The 15,975-nt window shown below is 43.2% G+C and overlaps 1 protein-coding gene across 1 annotated transcript in view; it reads right to left on the bottom strand.

The window, feature by feature from the left end:
• LOC118368618 (NACHT and WD repeat domain-containing protein 2) overlaps positions 1-10,129 on the bottom strand; it is a 90,826-nt gene extending 80,697 nt beyond the window's left edge. The window contains exons 1-2 of the mRNA XM_035752880.2: positions 9,798-10,129; positions 9,024-9,195 (exon numbers count right to left, since the gene is read on the bottom strand). Of these exons, the coding sequence (XP_035608773.1) occupies positions 9,024-9,174 (151 nt within the window). The 5' untranslated portion in view covers positions 9,175-9,195; positions 9,798-10,129. The remainder of the gene's footprint in view (positions 1-9,023; positions 9,196-9,797) is intronic.
• Positions 10,130-15,975: the final 5,846 nt, after the last annotated feature.

The raw sequence follows: 15,975 nt of genomic DNA on the forward strand, positions 1-15,975 counted from the left end.
TCGGATGGTATCGCGCCGTCCCAACCTTCGCTCTCTCTCTCCCCGCTACTCTCTCCTCTTCCATCCTATCATCTCTTCCCTCTGCTCAAACCTTCTCCAACCTATCTCCTGATTCTGCCTCCTCAACCCTCCTCTCCTCCCTTTCTGCATCCTTTGACTCTCTATGTCCCCTATCCTCCAGGCCGGCTCGGTCCTCCCCTCCCGTTCCGTGGCTCGACGGCTCATTGCGAGCTCACAGAACAGGGCTCCGGGCAGCCGGCGGAAATGGAGGAAAACTCGCCTCCCTGCGGACCTGGCATCCTTTCACTCCCTCCTCTCTACATTTTCCTCCTCTGTCTCTGCTGCTAAAGCCACTTTCTACCACTCTAAATTCCAAGCATCTGCCTCTAACCCTAGGAAGCTCTTTGCCACCTTCTCCTCCCTCCTGAATCCTCCTCCTCCTCCCCCCCCCCTCCTCCCTCTCTGCAGATGACTTCGTCAACCATTTTGAAAAGAAGGTCGATGACATCCGATCTTCGTTTGCTAAGTCAAACGACACCGCTGGTTCTGCTCACACTGCCCTACCCTGTGCTCTGACCTCTTTCTCCCCTCTCTCTCCAGATGAAATCTCACGTCTTGTGACGGCCGGCCGCCCAACAACCTGCCCGCTTGACCCTATCCCCTCCTCTCTTCTCCAGACCATTTCCGGAGACCTTCTCCCTTACCTCACCTCGCTCATCAACTCATCCCTGACCGCTGGCTACGTCCCTTCCGTCTTCAAGAGAGCGAGAGTTGCACCCCCTTCTGAAAAAAAACCTACACTCGATCCCTCCGATGTCAACAACTACAGACCAGTATCCCTTCTTTCTTTTCTCTCCAAAACTCTTGAACGTGCCGTCCTTGGCCAGCTCTCCCGCTATCTCTCTCAGAATGACCTTCTCGATCCAAATCAGTCAGGTTTCAAGACTAGTCATTCAACTGAGACTGCTCTTCTCTGTATCACGGAGGCGCTCCGCACTGCTAAAGCTAACTCTCTCTCCTCTGCTCTCATCCTTCTAGACCTATCGGCTGCCTTCGATACTGTGAACCATCAGATCCTCCTCTCCACCCTCTCCGAGTTGGGCATCTCCGGCGCGGCCCACGCTTGGATTGCGTCCTACCTGACAGGTCGCTCCTACCAGGTGGCGTGGCAAGAATCTGTCTCCTCACCACGCGCTCTCACCACTGGTGTCCCCAGGGCTCTGTTCTAGGCCCTCTCCTATTCTCGCTATACACCAAGTCACTTGGCTCTGTCATAACCTCACATGGTCTCTCCTATCATTGCTATGCAGACGACACACAATTAATCTTCTCCTTTCACCCTTCTGATGACCAGGTGGCGAATCACATCTCTGCATGTCTGGCAGACATATCAGTGTGGATGACGGATCACCACCTCAAGCTGAACCTCGGCAAGACGGAGCTGCTTTTCCTCCCGGGGGAAGGACTGCCCGTTCCATGATCTCGCCATCACGGTTGACAACTCCATTGTGTCCTCCTCCCAGAGCGCTAAGAACCTTGGCGTGATCCTGGACAACACCCTGTCGTTCTCAACTAACATCAAGGCGGTGGCCCGTTCCTGTAGGTTCATGCTCTACAACATCCGCAGAGTACGACCCTGCCTCACACAGGAAGCGGCGCAGGTCCTAATCCAGGCACTTGTCATCTCCCGTCTGGATTCCTGCAACTCGCTGTTGGCTGGGCTCCTGCCTGTGCCATTAAACCCCTACAACTCATCCAGAACGCCGCTGCCCGTCTGGTGTTCAACCTTCCCAAGTTCTCTCACGTCACCCCGCTCCTCCGCTCTCTCCACTGGCTTCCAGTTGAAGCTCGCATCCGCTACAAGACCATGGTGCTTGCCTACGGAGCTGTGAGGGGAACGGCACCTCAGTACCTCCAGGCTCTGATCAGGCCCTACACCCAAACAAGGGCACTGCGTTCATCCACCTCTGGCCTGCTCGCCTCCCTACCACTGAGGAAGTACAGTTCCCGCTCAGCCCAGTCAAAACTGTTCGCTGCTCTGGCCCCCAATGGTGGAACAAACTCCCTCACGACGCCAGGACAGCGGAGTCAATCACCACCTTCCGGAGACACCTGAAACCCCACCTCTTTAAGGAATACCTAGGATAGGATAAAGTAATCCTTCTCACCCCCCCCCCCTTAAAAGATTTAGATGCACTATTGTAAAGTGGCTGTTCCACTGGATGTCATAAGGTGAATGCACCAATTTGTAAGTCGCTCTGGATAAGAGCGTCTGCTAAATGACTTAAATGTAAATGTAAATGTAATGTCTCGCTCCATCCACCAAAGCCACGTTGCACCACAGACTGTCCAGGAGTTGGCGGATGCTTTAGTCCAGGTCTTGGAGGAGATCCCTCAGGAGACCATCCGGCACCTCATCAGGAGCATTCTCAGGCAGTGTAGGGAGGTCATACAGGCACGTGTAGGCCACACACACTACTGAGCCTCATTTTGACTTGTTTTAAGGACATTACATCAAAGTTGGATCAGCCTGTAGTGTGGTTTTCAACTTTCATTTGAGTGTGACTCCAAATCCAGACCTCCATGGGTTGATACATTTGATTTCCATTGATAATTTGTGTGATTTTGTTGTCAGCACATTCAACTATGTAAAGAAAAAGTATTTAATAAGAATATTTCATTCATTCAGATCTAGGATGTGTAATTTTAGTGTTCCCTGCTTTTTTTGAGCAGTGTATATAGCCTCATTATGGTTATTTACATTTCTTGTTACTTTTTAATTGATTGGATTTTTTTAATTTAGTTTATTTAGTAAATATTTTATTAAATGCAGTTCAAGTTTATCAACTTGAACTGCATTGTTGTTTAAGGGCTTGTAAGTAAGCATTTCACAGTAAGGTTTACACTTGTTGTATTTGGAGCATGTGACAAATACACACTGCCAAAATATACTTGCCACATAACAGCATCTGATGCTAATTTCTAATTGATTGTATGCAGTTTGTTTTGCTGTCATATAAAAGGTCAACATGGCCGAAATATTAATTCTTTGGAAAAGCGAGACCTGTGCCTTTTCCTTTCATGATAACACAACAGGGAAATTAGCACACTTTAAACTCTAATGCTAGTCATAAAATCACAACACCAAAACAAGGTATCTTGGTCCTCATTGTATCTATGCTTTAATTACCTCTGGAAAGATACAGGTAGATAGGTCTACAGGTTCATTTACGCTCAGAAAATCTGTCCCTCAGTAACAGTAGATCAGTTAAGTGGCAGCAAGGTGCCAAAATCGCCTGAGAAGAGTCTCACTGGTATTGGGCTTTAGCACCAGGCTTCAGGAGAGGTGGGAGAAAAGGACGCCCTAGTGCACACCAGAGAGCGAGAGAGAGAGATATTAAATAAGATTGGATCCTGAAATGGCCCAGGCTGTAACATTCTCACTGGCTTTATAGATTTCACAGTTAAACCTCTGACATGATTGACGATGATTGCCAGATCTGAAGGAGGAAGAGAAAAAGAAAGGATGGAGGGAGAATGAGAGGGAAGTGAAGGCTAGATAGACAGAGAGAGAGACAGAGGAAAGATGAAGAGAGGATTGAACAGAGAATCTAAACCAGAGAAAGTGACAGTGAAAGAGAAAATATATATACAGAGAGGAAAGTTCGAGACCTTGAATAGTCTAACTAAAAAGCATGTTTAAACTACAAAAAAAATGAAATCCAGGTTTAAATGGATATAGATATAGTGTGTATGTGGAGGAATAGATCACTTTATGCATTGTATCCCAAGGGGAACCACCCTCGAGCTTGCATACACGCCACCAATGCTTTAAGACACCCAAGGCATCGTCTATGGAGATAATATGGAGCTAAAAACTGTAGATAGGTTTATTGAGTAAAAACTTGCATACACATGCACACATAGCAACACCTATACCCGCATACACACAGCGTCTAATGGCTATAGATATTGGGAAGAAGATTAATTGCCATAGCCTTTTCTGGGAAGTGACGGAGCGATAAGGGGGTGTTTTTAATTGATCAGGAAAAGTAGCCATGGCAGATTATGCAAACACATACCCACATGCGCACACACACAGGCACGCACACACACACACACACACACACACACACACACACACACACACACACACACACACACACACACACACACACACACACACACACACACACACACACACACACACACACACACACACACACACACACACACACACACACACACAGGTTGAGCAGTGCACTGCTCTGAAAATAAAAATTAATGCCCAGCCTGAAGTCCGAATGATTCATTAGCAAGATTGTAAGATTGTGACAAAGCTCTGTTCACCACAATTTTAATTTTGTCTTTATCTTGGCTTCAATATTTTAATGTGCACATACCTAAATACCAGTGGAGGCTGCTGAGGGAGAATGGCTAATAACAATGGCTGGAATGGAGTAAATGGAATGGTATCAAAAACATGTTTTTATGCGTTCATCCATATTATGAGCCGTCCTCCCCTCAGCAGCCTCCACTGCTACATACAATGAGTCCTTTTAAAGGGACATTTTAAAAGGTACATACATTTTTCTTCTTTGAAATTAATGATTTAACCATTGATTCTTGAAAACTCCTGAATCCCAGATTGCCCCTTGAAGTAGTGGCAGACACATTGTTGCAGTGGTCGGTAAGAGACTTCTTAAAGGCAGAATCATCAATAAGAGAGTGAGAAGATGGTCTATGATCTTTGACTATACTAGTCTCGGCAGTGACAGTATGGTGCATTATAGGCTACAGCCACAACCAGACAGAGAGCACATAAACCTGTGACGCCCAGACACAGTAAAAAACGCAGTGAAACTGTTATGATATTGTACTTATCTCTGGGAAAGTATGAGGCACACCATATTTAAAAGATCATATCTTCCTTAGTGCACACTATATCTGAAGTGCTGTTGTATCCCTAGTGTGCCTGATCTTTTAAGATCACTTTTCCCTGAGGTCCGAGGTGGCAACACTACTCATATGTCATAAGACCTAGGTAATCAGTCATAAGGCTGACATAGTAGATGTAATTAAGAGTTGTAACATGTCAGGTTAACAAAATTATAATATATCATATTGCATGAAGGGTTCAAGTGTCAAGAGAAAGTGTGTAGCCTAATTGTCTGAATATTAAAATAATTGAATGGGTATGAGACAACAACAAAAGCTCATCTAGTTATGATTGGACACCTGATATTAAAAACACCTGGTGGTACCCAGGTGTAGGCAATCATATATTTATTCCAGCTTTGCCATGGTTATGACAAACCACTGTAACTCAATGTAGTGCATTAATTGCGCCCTCTAGAGCCCATAGTGGAACAGCACTTTCCAGTCCATAAGAGGAGCTGTTCATTTGGTGCTGGTCACAGATACTGAAGGAGTTAATTCAGAATCAGAAGGCCTGAAGAACTTTCTTTCTCTTCTTTTATTTCAATGTGGAGGCTATATCCATGCAGCCGTATCAGGAATTCACAATAAAGTGTCTAGTTCTGTATGCTGTAACGTGATATAACTATTTGGTTGTAGGGTAACAGTTTGTCAACAGTGTGTCAATATCTTTCCTTAAACAGTGTCAAATGTACAGCCATACAAAGACATAATTTTCCATCCATTCATATTGGACCTCTGATTCCTAAGCATCTTTAGAGATAAGGTACATGCTCTTCCTAGTAACATTTGCATGTTGCCCACAACTAATGATTCTATGAGCAATGTGGCAAATTAAGTCTACTATGTGTGCCATTGGATATGGATAAAACCGGTACAAAATAAGAGGAATTTTAGGTCATTTGATCACTCTATTGACATTTATTACATTTTCAGGGGAATCATGCATGATTGGTTCTGTTTTTGTCTATGGGTGTGCCATCCTCCCTCTCTCCCTTAATCCCACCCTCCATCTTTGCCCTCTCTGTGTTTGTGTCTTACACTACACCTCTTGCCTATTTTTTATCCCCCTCCCCTAGACTGTATTCAAACAGAGCATCTCTGCAAGAGAATGCCTGCACCTCTCGACCCGTTTCCAAGATAAAGTGACTAAGGGGTTAGTTGAAGTCGGTGAGCAGGCACAATTTTGGGGGGTTCTTTCATTGGAATTATATTGAATTCTGCTTTAAATCGCGCTATACCACAATAAACATAAAGTTCAAATACCAAGTGCTTTTGACCAAGAAGTGGCAGGTTTGCGCGAAATCTACACTCAGTGTCTTCACCTCTGTCCTGCTGACCTACTGTACTGTTCACCAGGTATTGCTGGAGATTTGTACTTCCATAAGGTCGTTGTTTTCTGGGAGCTGGTGGTGCTTCAGTGCCAGCTGGCACTGTACTGTTCCCAAATGGCTTTAAACTCGCTGTCACACCTCAGCTTCTCGACCTACTGCAACGCACTGCAGAACACTTTGACTCCAGCATAACGATCCGTTGCTTTTGACTGGAGTAATTATTTTGGAGGTTCAAGAAGACTGAGGATTATATGCACCAGGGTGGCTGTAGACTTAAACTGCCTTCAGCAGTCCTGTAGCCTCAGCCTGGTCTCATAGACTAGACATAACGTTGTAAATGTAAATCTGGGACACTGAAATTAGTATGATACACTACATGGCCATAAGTATGTGGACACCTGCTCATCAAACATCTCATTCCAAAATCATGGGCATTAATATGGAGTTGGTCTCCCATTTGCTGCTAAAATAGCCTCCACTCTTCTGGGAAAGCTTTCCACTAGATGTTGGAACATTGCTTTTGGAACATTTCCAATCAGCCACAAGAGAATTAGTGAGGTCAGGCACTTAATCCTGGCTCGCAGTCAACATTCCAATTCATCTCAAAGGTGTTTGATGGGGTTGAGGTCATGGTTCTGTGCATGCCAGTCAGGTTCTTCAACACCGATCTCAACAAACCATTTCTGTTTGGACTCGGTTTGTGCATGGGGGCATTGTCATGCTGAAACAGGAAACGGCCGTTTCCAAACTGTTGCCTCAAAGTTGGAGGCACAGAATTGTCTAGAATGTCATTGAATATTGTAGCGTTAAGATTTTCCTTCACTGGAACTAAGGGGCCTAGCCTGAACCATGAAAAACAGCCCCAGACCATTATTCCTCTTCCACCTAACTTTGCAGTTGGCACTATGCAATGGGGGCAGGTAGCATTCTCCTAGCATCCTCCAAATCCAGATTGGTCCGTCGGACTGCCAATTGGTGAATTTATCGCTCCAGAGAATGCGTTTCGACTGCTCCAGAGTCCAATGGTGGCGAGCTTTACATCACTCCAGCCAACGCTGACTTGTTGGAAAGGTGGCATCCTTAGACGGTGCAACGTTGAAAGCCACTGAATTCTAAGGCCATTCGACCGCCAATGTTTGTCTATGGAGATTGCATGGCTGTGTGCTCGATTTTATAAACCAGTCAGCAACGGGCGTGGCTGAAATAGCCAAATCCACTGAAGGGGTGTTTACATGATTTTGTATATATAGTGTATGTTACCAATGGTAAGGTTACATAAGACAGATGTTTACTTAAAGTAAAGGTGGTTGGTCGGGCTGGATGGGTTGACGTATAACACGAACATCTAGCATCCCAAAAGTTGCAGGTTTGAATCTCATCACTGACAACTTTAGCATTTTAGCTAATTAGCAACTTTTCAACTACTTAGCATGTCAGCTAACCCTTCTCCTAACCTTAACCATTTTAGCTAACCCTTCCCCTAACCCTATAACCCAACTCCTAAACTTAACCCTAACTCCTAGCCAAGCTAACGTTATCCAGCTAGCTAACGTTAGCCACCTAATTCATCACATAATATATGTTTAGAAAATTCATGATATATAGTATATTGTGCAAATATTCATATATTGTATATTTTGCAAATTTGTAACATAATATGAATAGCAATTCATAACATATCATACCAAATGGGTGATGGACATCCACAAATGAATACATACCATATCTGGGACATATCATACTAAATGGAGTGTCTCAGATTTACATGCAGAATAATATGAAATGCTCTGAGACCAGGTTGATGACCCAGAGTCTTACTTCTGTGTTGTACAATGCTGTCACAACCCACCTATCCACCCCATAGCCTAGTGGATCATTGACGTTTTCTCACACACCTTATGGAGTATCCCTACCTCAAAGTATCTCTGACATTGCTTGAGACTAACCTGAATAACAACTAAAATAGCACTTCAAAACAAAGTGACGTATTATAATTGACTATTGACCCATTATGACCATCATTGACTGAATGGTAGACCACCTAGAATACTACAAGCATAATCTCGGTCTACCCTCTTTGGTTGAGTGGCTTGTGACTGTCTACTGCTCTGGTGCGCGTCCTAAGTGAATTGAACAAGGCTATTGTGATAGTTGAAACGGGGACCATTCCGTATCACACCCTGTGCTTTCCTCAATACATTAGTCAAGGATAGGGCTGGTAGAGCATTGTTATATGTCACTCTCCTCACTGGTCCTTCTGTGGCTCAGTTGGTAGAGCATGGCGCTTGTAACGCCAGGGTAGTGGGTTCGATTCCCGGGACCACCCATACGTAGAATGTATGCACACATGACTGTAAGTCGCTTTGGATAAAAGCGTCAGCTAAATGGCATATACTACTATACTCCTGTCCTGTCATTTGTATGGACTCTTACGATTGGGGAAACAAATTACAGACCTACATATCCCCTTGTTCAATGCACCTTTTTTTTCTCTAGAACTGGAAAGATCTGACATAATCTTTGAAATTAGATGAATAAAATGTTCTTATGAGCGGTGTGAAATCTACATCAATCTGTATGTCTGTAATTGCACTGATTTGGGTAGGCCTATCATTGCTTGTGCGTAATATAGGAATATAGGCCTAAAATACGCAGCAACCCACTTTTCTGCAGATTGGGTCATCAATTTAAAAGTTACTCCATGAGTCATCCAAGGACTCGCACATTTGTTCCTGGCCAGAACCGTCTTACCGTCGGGGTTGGCGCAGATGAAAACCCGGACACTCCTGCCAGTGGGGACATGGTGCTGCGGCAGTGCGAGGACATTGCCACTGATGGCTGCCCTGCGGAGCGCCGATTCCCGCGGACAGGGCTGCCTGCTCCCCACTCCCGAGGGCCACATGGGTGGCGACTTCCAGCGTAACTGAAACCAGGTACACACAGACAGGTCTTTAGTGCCTTCTAAAGGGGTTATCAGTGGCCACACACAGACAAGAATGCATGCACACACACGTATGCACACACAAATCAAGTTGGAATGGATCTGCCAAGTCGTAGAAAAAGGCAACCCCAAAAAAGACCCATATAATAATCCCATGCTTGCTTTTTCATTCAGTCATAGGAATGTTGCATTACAAAACGCATTACTGTCACGTGTACATGCACAATTTAAAATAATTTCCTTGGCTAGTATAGCTAAGCATGTTAATCATCATACCATAATGTGAAACACACAAACAAATGACAAGACAGAACAAAAAGCAAACAATGGGCAAGCATCGGGAGCAATCCCACCCAGAGGAGATGCTTGTAGAGGGAGAGAGGTGTTTGCGGGGGGTGAAACAGCAGTAAATTGTTGTTCAGTCTGGGGAATATCTCAAGTCGCTTTTTCCACGGAGTTGATGTATCCTGAGATCTGTGTTTCACATACAGAGACTGCAAAACAGACAACGAAACACGGCAAAGTTGGGAAGTCCTAATATCAAAATGTAAATCCTTTTTCGTATTTATCATGAAAATACATACTCAATCACTGAATCACTGCGTTCAGTGGACTTGACTGTTGCGGGTGAGGAGGCTGCGGATACACACTACAACACTTCTCGATCCTCACATTTTTCATTATCTTCATTTAAAAAAAATCGAGCCGTGGATTCTTGAGAATCAACAGAGACGGCAAAAACGCCCATCTAGAGTTTTCTTCACCGAGAGTCTGCCCCTGGAGAAACAGCAGCCGGTTTGCAAAGAGCGGCGCTCAGCATCTCATTGCGAGAGAGCACTGGTTTTCTTGGCATTCTGGGGTCAGTATGGGCTGGAGAGTTTTCCAAATACCGTCTGTTCATCTTTCTCTTTCTTTATCTCGCTCTTTCCCTCTCTCTCTTCCGGTTCCTTCAGTGGTCCTCACCGTTCACTATCCGGAAAGAATTATACAAATGTCTATGGACCGTTTGGTCAATGAGTGAGTGTGTGACATTCCTTTCACTCCTTTTCTCTGTATTGGAGGAGCCAGTCGATGTGAACGTTTCACGGGAGGAGGGATTTAGTTGGTATTAATTATTTTATCGATAAATGTACCTCTCTTCTGCAGCCCCATGTTATTTGCTCTGGAAGTTAAGTGCATTTGATTTCTACTAAATATAGCCTAAATGATTACAGTGCTGTTCTGCCATATATCTTTAAATCCCAGAGTTTAAAGAAAAAGCAACCATTTCCTTGAATTAATTCCAATTAATTAGAAATGAACACCTTTAAATATAACAACACACACTATTAGAACTTCATAAGTAATTGATACGTGCACTTTTTGTACACATATTTATGAAATGAATATGGAGACTAACCATGATATTTAGGAATACAGTCATTGCATTAATCACATTATTTAAAATCAATAATTCAACACACATCATGTTTTCAGATTCAGGCCTACTGCTCTCGAGGATCATTGGTGTGAATTTATGCCAGTGTGTGTCTATTCCTGGGGCCCCTCGGCTTGCACCAAGAGCCTTCCGTTTGTCTGACTGACATGCCCAAAGTAAACTGCCTGTTACTCAGGCCCAGAAGCCAGGATATGCATATAATTGGTACCATTGGATTGAAAACACTTTGAAGTCTGTAGAAATGTTAAAGTAATGTATGAGACTACAAAACAATTGATATGGTAGGAAAAAATCCACAGAAAAGCTTGTTTCTTCCCAAACGAGTACAAATTTTGAGTTTTGGTACTGGGACTCAGTTGGAAATCAGTCTGTGTGCGTGTGCGACAAAGAGGACGCGCACTTGCTAATTTTACTTTTCTATTGAACATACTTCTTTCCATATGAAATATTCTAGTTTAATTACATTTTAGGGTATCTGAGGACTAGATAAAAACGCAGTTTGACTTGTTGAAACAAAGTTTAGTGGTAGCTTTTGGATTCCTTTCTCTGCAGGTTGAATGAGTGGATTACTCAAATCGACGGCGCCGACTAAACAGACTTTTTGGGATATAAAGAAGGAATTTATCTGACAAAACGATCATGCATGTTGTAGCTGGGACCCTTGGGATGGCAAATCAGAAGAAGATTTTCAAAAAGTGAATATTTAATCGCTATTTGTGATTTTACGAAGCTGGTTGAAAATTGTATTGATGTGGGGCATCGTCCTCAAACAATTGCATGGCATGCTTTCACTGTAAAGCCTATTGTAAATCAGACAATGCAGTTAGATTAATAACAAGAAATTAAGCTTTTTTTTCTTTCACCGGAAGTCGTCGACAGGCGTCTCAGCTGACAGGATGCCTAGACCTAATTAAGAGTCTATTGACGCATCTGTACTTCAATCTAAATCAGAAATCTGTCAGTTTAATCTAGACATATCAGTTTGAATGGGCTGCGTCTTAATCCATGGCATCCGCTTATGTCACCCTTTCGCATCTGCGATGGAAGGTGGCCGAGCTACAGCAGTTTTTGTCAAACCATGAGACATCTCAAAACTACAAAGGGGAGACTCTTACGAACACAATGGTGTTCTTCAAGTGTCATGGGACTCATCTGAAGGTAACCCATACAAATTAATGAAATTATGAAAGCAGTTTTGTGCCAACAAAGATAACAGGTTAAATATGTGTAAAAATAAATAAAATTAAAATCGATACATATATATATACATACAGTACCAGTCAATAGTTTGGACACACCTACTCATTCAAGGGTTTTTCTTTATTTTGACTATACCAAGAGTGTGCAAAGGTGTCAGCAAGGCAAAGGGGGTTACTTTGAAGAATCTCAAATTTAAAATACAATGTAGAAAATAGTAAAAATAAAGAAAAACTCTGGAATTAGTAGGTGTGTCCAAACTTTTGACTGGTGCTTTACATTTCACATTTTGATACGATACGTTACGTTTTGCTCAGGAGAAATGATTACAAGACAGATACAAATACATTTGTACGCAATATTTTGCAAAATAAGCTTTGTAAAATGTAAAATCTCTGTGATCTTTTATTTCAGCTCATTAAAGATGGACTTTATGATAACTCTGACTTGTGTGTGGTTTGCTCTGTCAAGATATGGTAATACAGGAAATTTCCACGACACTAGTTTGAGAAACAGATGACTCATAAGTCCTCAACTGGCTTCATTAAATAGTACCCGCAAAATACCAGTCTCAACGTCAACAGTGAAGATGCGACTCCGAGATGGTAGCCTTCTAGGCAGAGTTGCAAAGAAAAAGCCATATCTCAGACTGGCCAATAAAAAGAAAAGATTAAGATAGGCTAAAGAACACAGACACTGGACAGAGGAACTCTGCTTAGAAGACCAACATCCCGGAGTCGCCTCTTCACTGTTGACGTTGAGATTGGTGTTTTTGATTTGTCATTATAGGGTATTGTGTGTAGATTGATGAGGGGAAAAAACAATTGAATACGTTTTAGAATAAGGCTGTAACGTAAAAAAAAATGTAGAAAAAGGGGTCTAAATTACTTTCCAAATGCACTGTGTATAAAGAGTTGAAGTCAGAAGTTTACATACACTTATATTGGAGTCATTAAAACTCGTTTTCAACTACTCCACAAATGTCTTGTTAACAAACTATAGTTTTGGCAAGTCGGTTAGGACATCTACTTTGCGCATGACACAAGTAATTAATCCAACAATTATCTACAGACAGATCATTTCACTTATAATTCACTGTATCTCAATTCCAGTGGTTCAGAAGTTTACATACACTAAGTTGACTGTGTCTTTAAACAGCTTGGAAAATTCCAGAAAGTGATGTCATGGCTTTAGAAGCTTCTGATAGGTTAATCGACATAATTTGAGTCAATTGGAGGTGTACCTGTGGTGTAACGCTCATTACTTCGACGATAAATGCAAATCCGACCACCACCTCTGGTGAGACAAAACTGCGACTCATCAGTGAAGAGCACTTTCAGCCAGTCCTGTATGGTCCGGCGATGGTTGGTTTATGCCCTTCAGCAACGTTGTTGCCGGTGATGTCTGGTGAGGACCTTCCTTATAACAGGCCTACAAGCCCTCAGTCCAGCCTCTCTCAGTCTGAGCACTGATGGAAGGATTGTGCGTTCCTAGTGTAACTCGGGCAGTTGTTGTTGCCATCCTGTACCTGTCCCGCAGGTGTGATGTTAGGATGTACCGATCCTGTGAACACGTGCTATTACACGTGGTCATCTACTGCGAGGATGATCAGCTGTCCGTCCTGTCTCCCTGTAGCGCTGTCTTAGGCGTCTCACAGTACGGACATTGCAATTTATTGCCCTGGCCACATCTGCATTCCTCATGCCTTCTTGCAGCATGCCTACCAAAGGCACGTTCACGCAGATGAGCAGGGAGCCTGGGCATCTTTCTTTGGTGTTTTTCAGAGTCATTAGAAAGGACACTAAAGAGGCCTAAGTTTTCATAACTGTGACCTTCATGGTCTACCGTCTGTAAGCTGTTAGTGTTTTAAGTGCATGACACAAGTAACTTTTCCAACAGATGTTTACTGACAGATTATTTCACTTATAATTCACTCTTCCAGTGGGTCAGAAGTTTACGTACACTAAGTTGACTGTGGCTTTAAACAGCTTGTAAAATTCCAGAAAGTGATGTCATGGCTTTAGAAGCTTCTGATAGGCTAATTGACATAATTTGAGTCAAATGGAGGTGTACCTGTGGATGTATTTCAAGGCCTAACTTCAAACTCAGTCCTCTTTGCTTGACATCATGGGAAAATCAAAAGAAATCAGCCAAGACGTCAGAAACAATTGTAGACCTCCACAAGTCTGGTTCATCCTTGGGAGCAATTTCCAAACGTCTGAAGGTACCTGTACAAAAAATAGTACGCAAGTATAAACACCATGGGACCACGCAGCCGTCATACCGCTCAAGATGGAGACACGTTCTGTCTCCTAGAGATGAACGTACTTTGGTGCAAAAAGTGCAATTCAATCCCAGAACAACAGCAAAGGAACTTGTGAAGATGCTGGAAGAAACAGGTAAAAAAGCATTTATATCCACAGGAAAACGAGTCCAATGTCGACATAACCTGAAAGGCCGCTCAGCAAGGAAGAAGCTTCAAAACCGCCATTAAAAAAACCAGACTACAGTTTGCAACTGCACATGGGGACAAAGATCATACTTTTTGGAGAAATGTCCTCTTGTCTAATGAAACATAACTATAACTGTTTGGCCATTATGACCATTGTTATGTTTGGAGGAAAAAGGGGGAGGCTTGCAAGCCAAAGAAACCATCCCAACCGTGAAGCACGGGGGTGGCAGCGTCATGTTGTGGGGTGCTTTGCTGCAGGAGGGACTGGAACATTTCACAAAATAGATGGCATCATGAGAATAGAAAATGGTGTGGTTATACTGAAGCAACATCTCAAGACATCAGTCAGGAAGTTAAAGCTTAGTCGCAAATGGGTTTTCCAAATGGACAATGACCCCAAGCATACTTCCAAGTTGTGGCAAAATGGCTCAAGGACAACAACGTCAAGGTGTTGAGTGGCCATCACAAAGCCCTGACCTCAATCCTATAGAAAATTGGTGGGCAGAACTGAAAAAGCATGTGCGAGCAAGGAGGCCTACACACCTGACTCAGTTACACCAGATCTGTCAGGAGGATTGGGCCAAAATTCACCCAACTTATTGTGGGAAGCTTGTGGAAGGCTACTCAAAATGTTTGACCCAAGTTAAACAATTTAAAGGCAACGCAACCAATTACTTATTGAGTGTATGTAAACTTCTGACCCACTGGGAATGTGATGAATGAAATAAAAGCTGAAATAAATAATTTACTCTACTATTATTCTTACATTTCACGTTCTTAAAAAAAACGTATTTTGGCTGGGGGCAGAATTGAGTAGCTTGGATGAATAAGGTGCCCAGAGTAAACTGCCTGCTACTCAGGCCCAGAAGCTAAGATATGCATATTATTAGTAGATGTGGATAGAAACCACTCTGGAGTTTCAAAACTGTTTGAATGATGTCTGCGAGTATAACAGAACTCGTATTGCAGGCAAAACCTGAGATAAATTCCAACCAGGAAGTGGGAAATCTGAGGTTTATAGGTTTTCAAGTCTTTGCCTATCAATATACTATCCAATAGACCTAAGGGGTCATATTGCACTTCCTAAGGCTTCCGGTAGATGTCAACAGTCTTCAGAACCTTGTTTCAGGCTTCTACTGTGATGGAGGAGAGAAGAAGAGCTGATTGAGTAAGAGGTCTGGCAGAATGCCATGAGCTCAGTCAGGCGTGCACCCGTGATAGGTAGCTGCGTTCCTTGATATTTCTAAAGGCAAAGGAATTCTCCGGTTGAAACATTATTGAAGATGTATGTTAAAAACATCCTAAAGATTGATTCTATACATTGTTTGACATGTCTCTACGAACTGTAATGGATTTTTTTTTACTTTTCATCTGGCCTGCGCCTCGTGAATTTGGATTTGTGAACTAAACGTGCGAACTGGCTAGGCCACTCCAGGACCTTGATGCTTCTTACGGAGCCACTCCTTAGTTGCCCTGGCTGTGTGTTTCGGGTCGTTGTCATGCTGGAAAACCCAGCCACGACCCATCTTCAATGCTCTTAATGAGGGAAGGAGGTTGTTGACCAAGATCTCGCGATACATGGCCCCATCCACCCTCCCCTCAATATGGTGCAGTCGTCCTGTTCCCTTTTGCAGAAAAGCATCCCCAAAGAATGATGTTTCCACCTCCATGCTTC

This window comes from Oncorhynchus keta, chromosome 35 (genome assembly GCF_023373465.1).
Source record: "Oncorhynchus keta strain PuntledgeMale-10-30-2019 chromosome 35, Oket_V2, whole genome shotgun sequence".
NCBI lineage: Eukaryota > Metazoa > Chordata > Actinopteri > Salmoniformes > Salmonidae > Oncorhynchus > Oncorhynchus keta.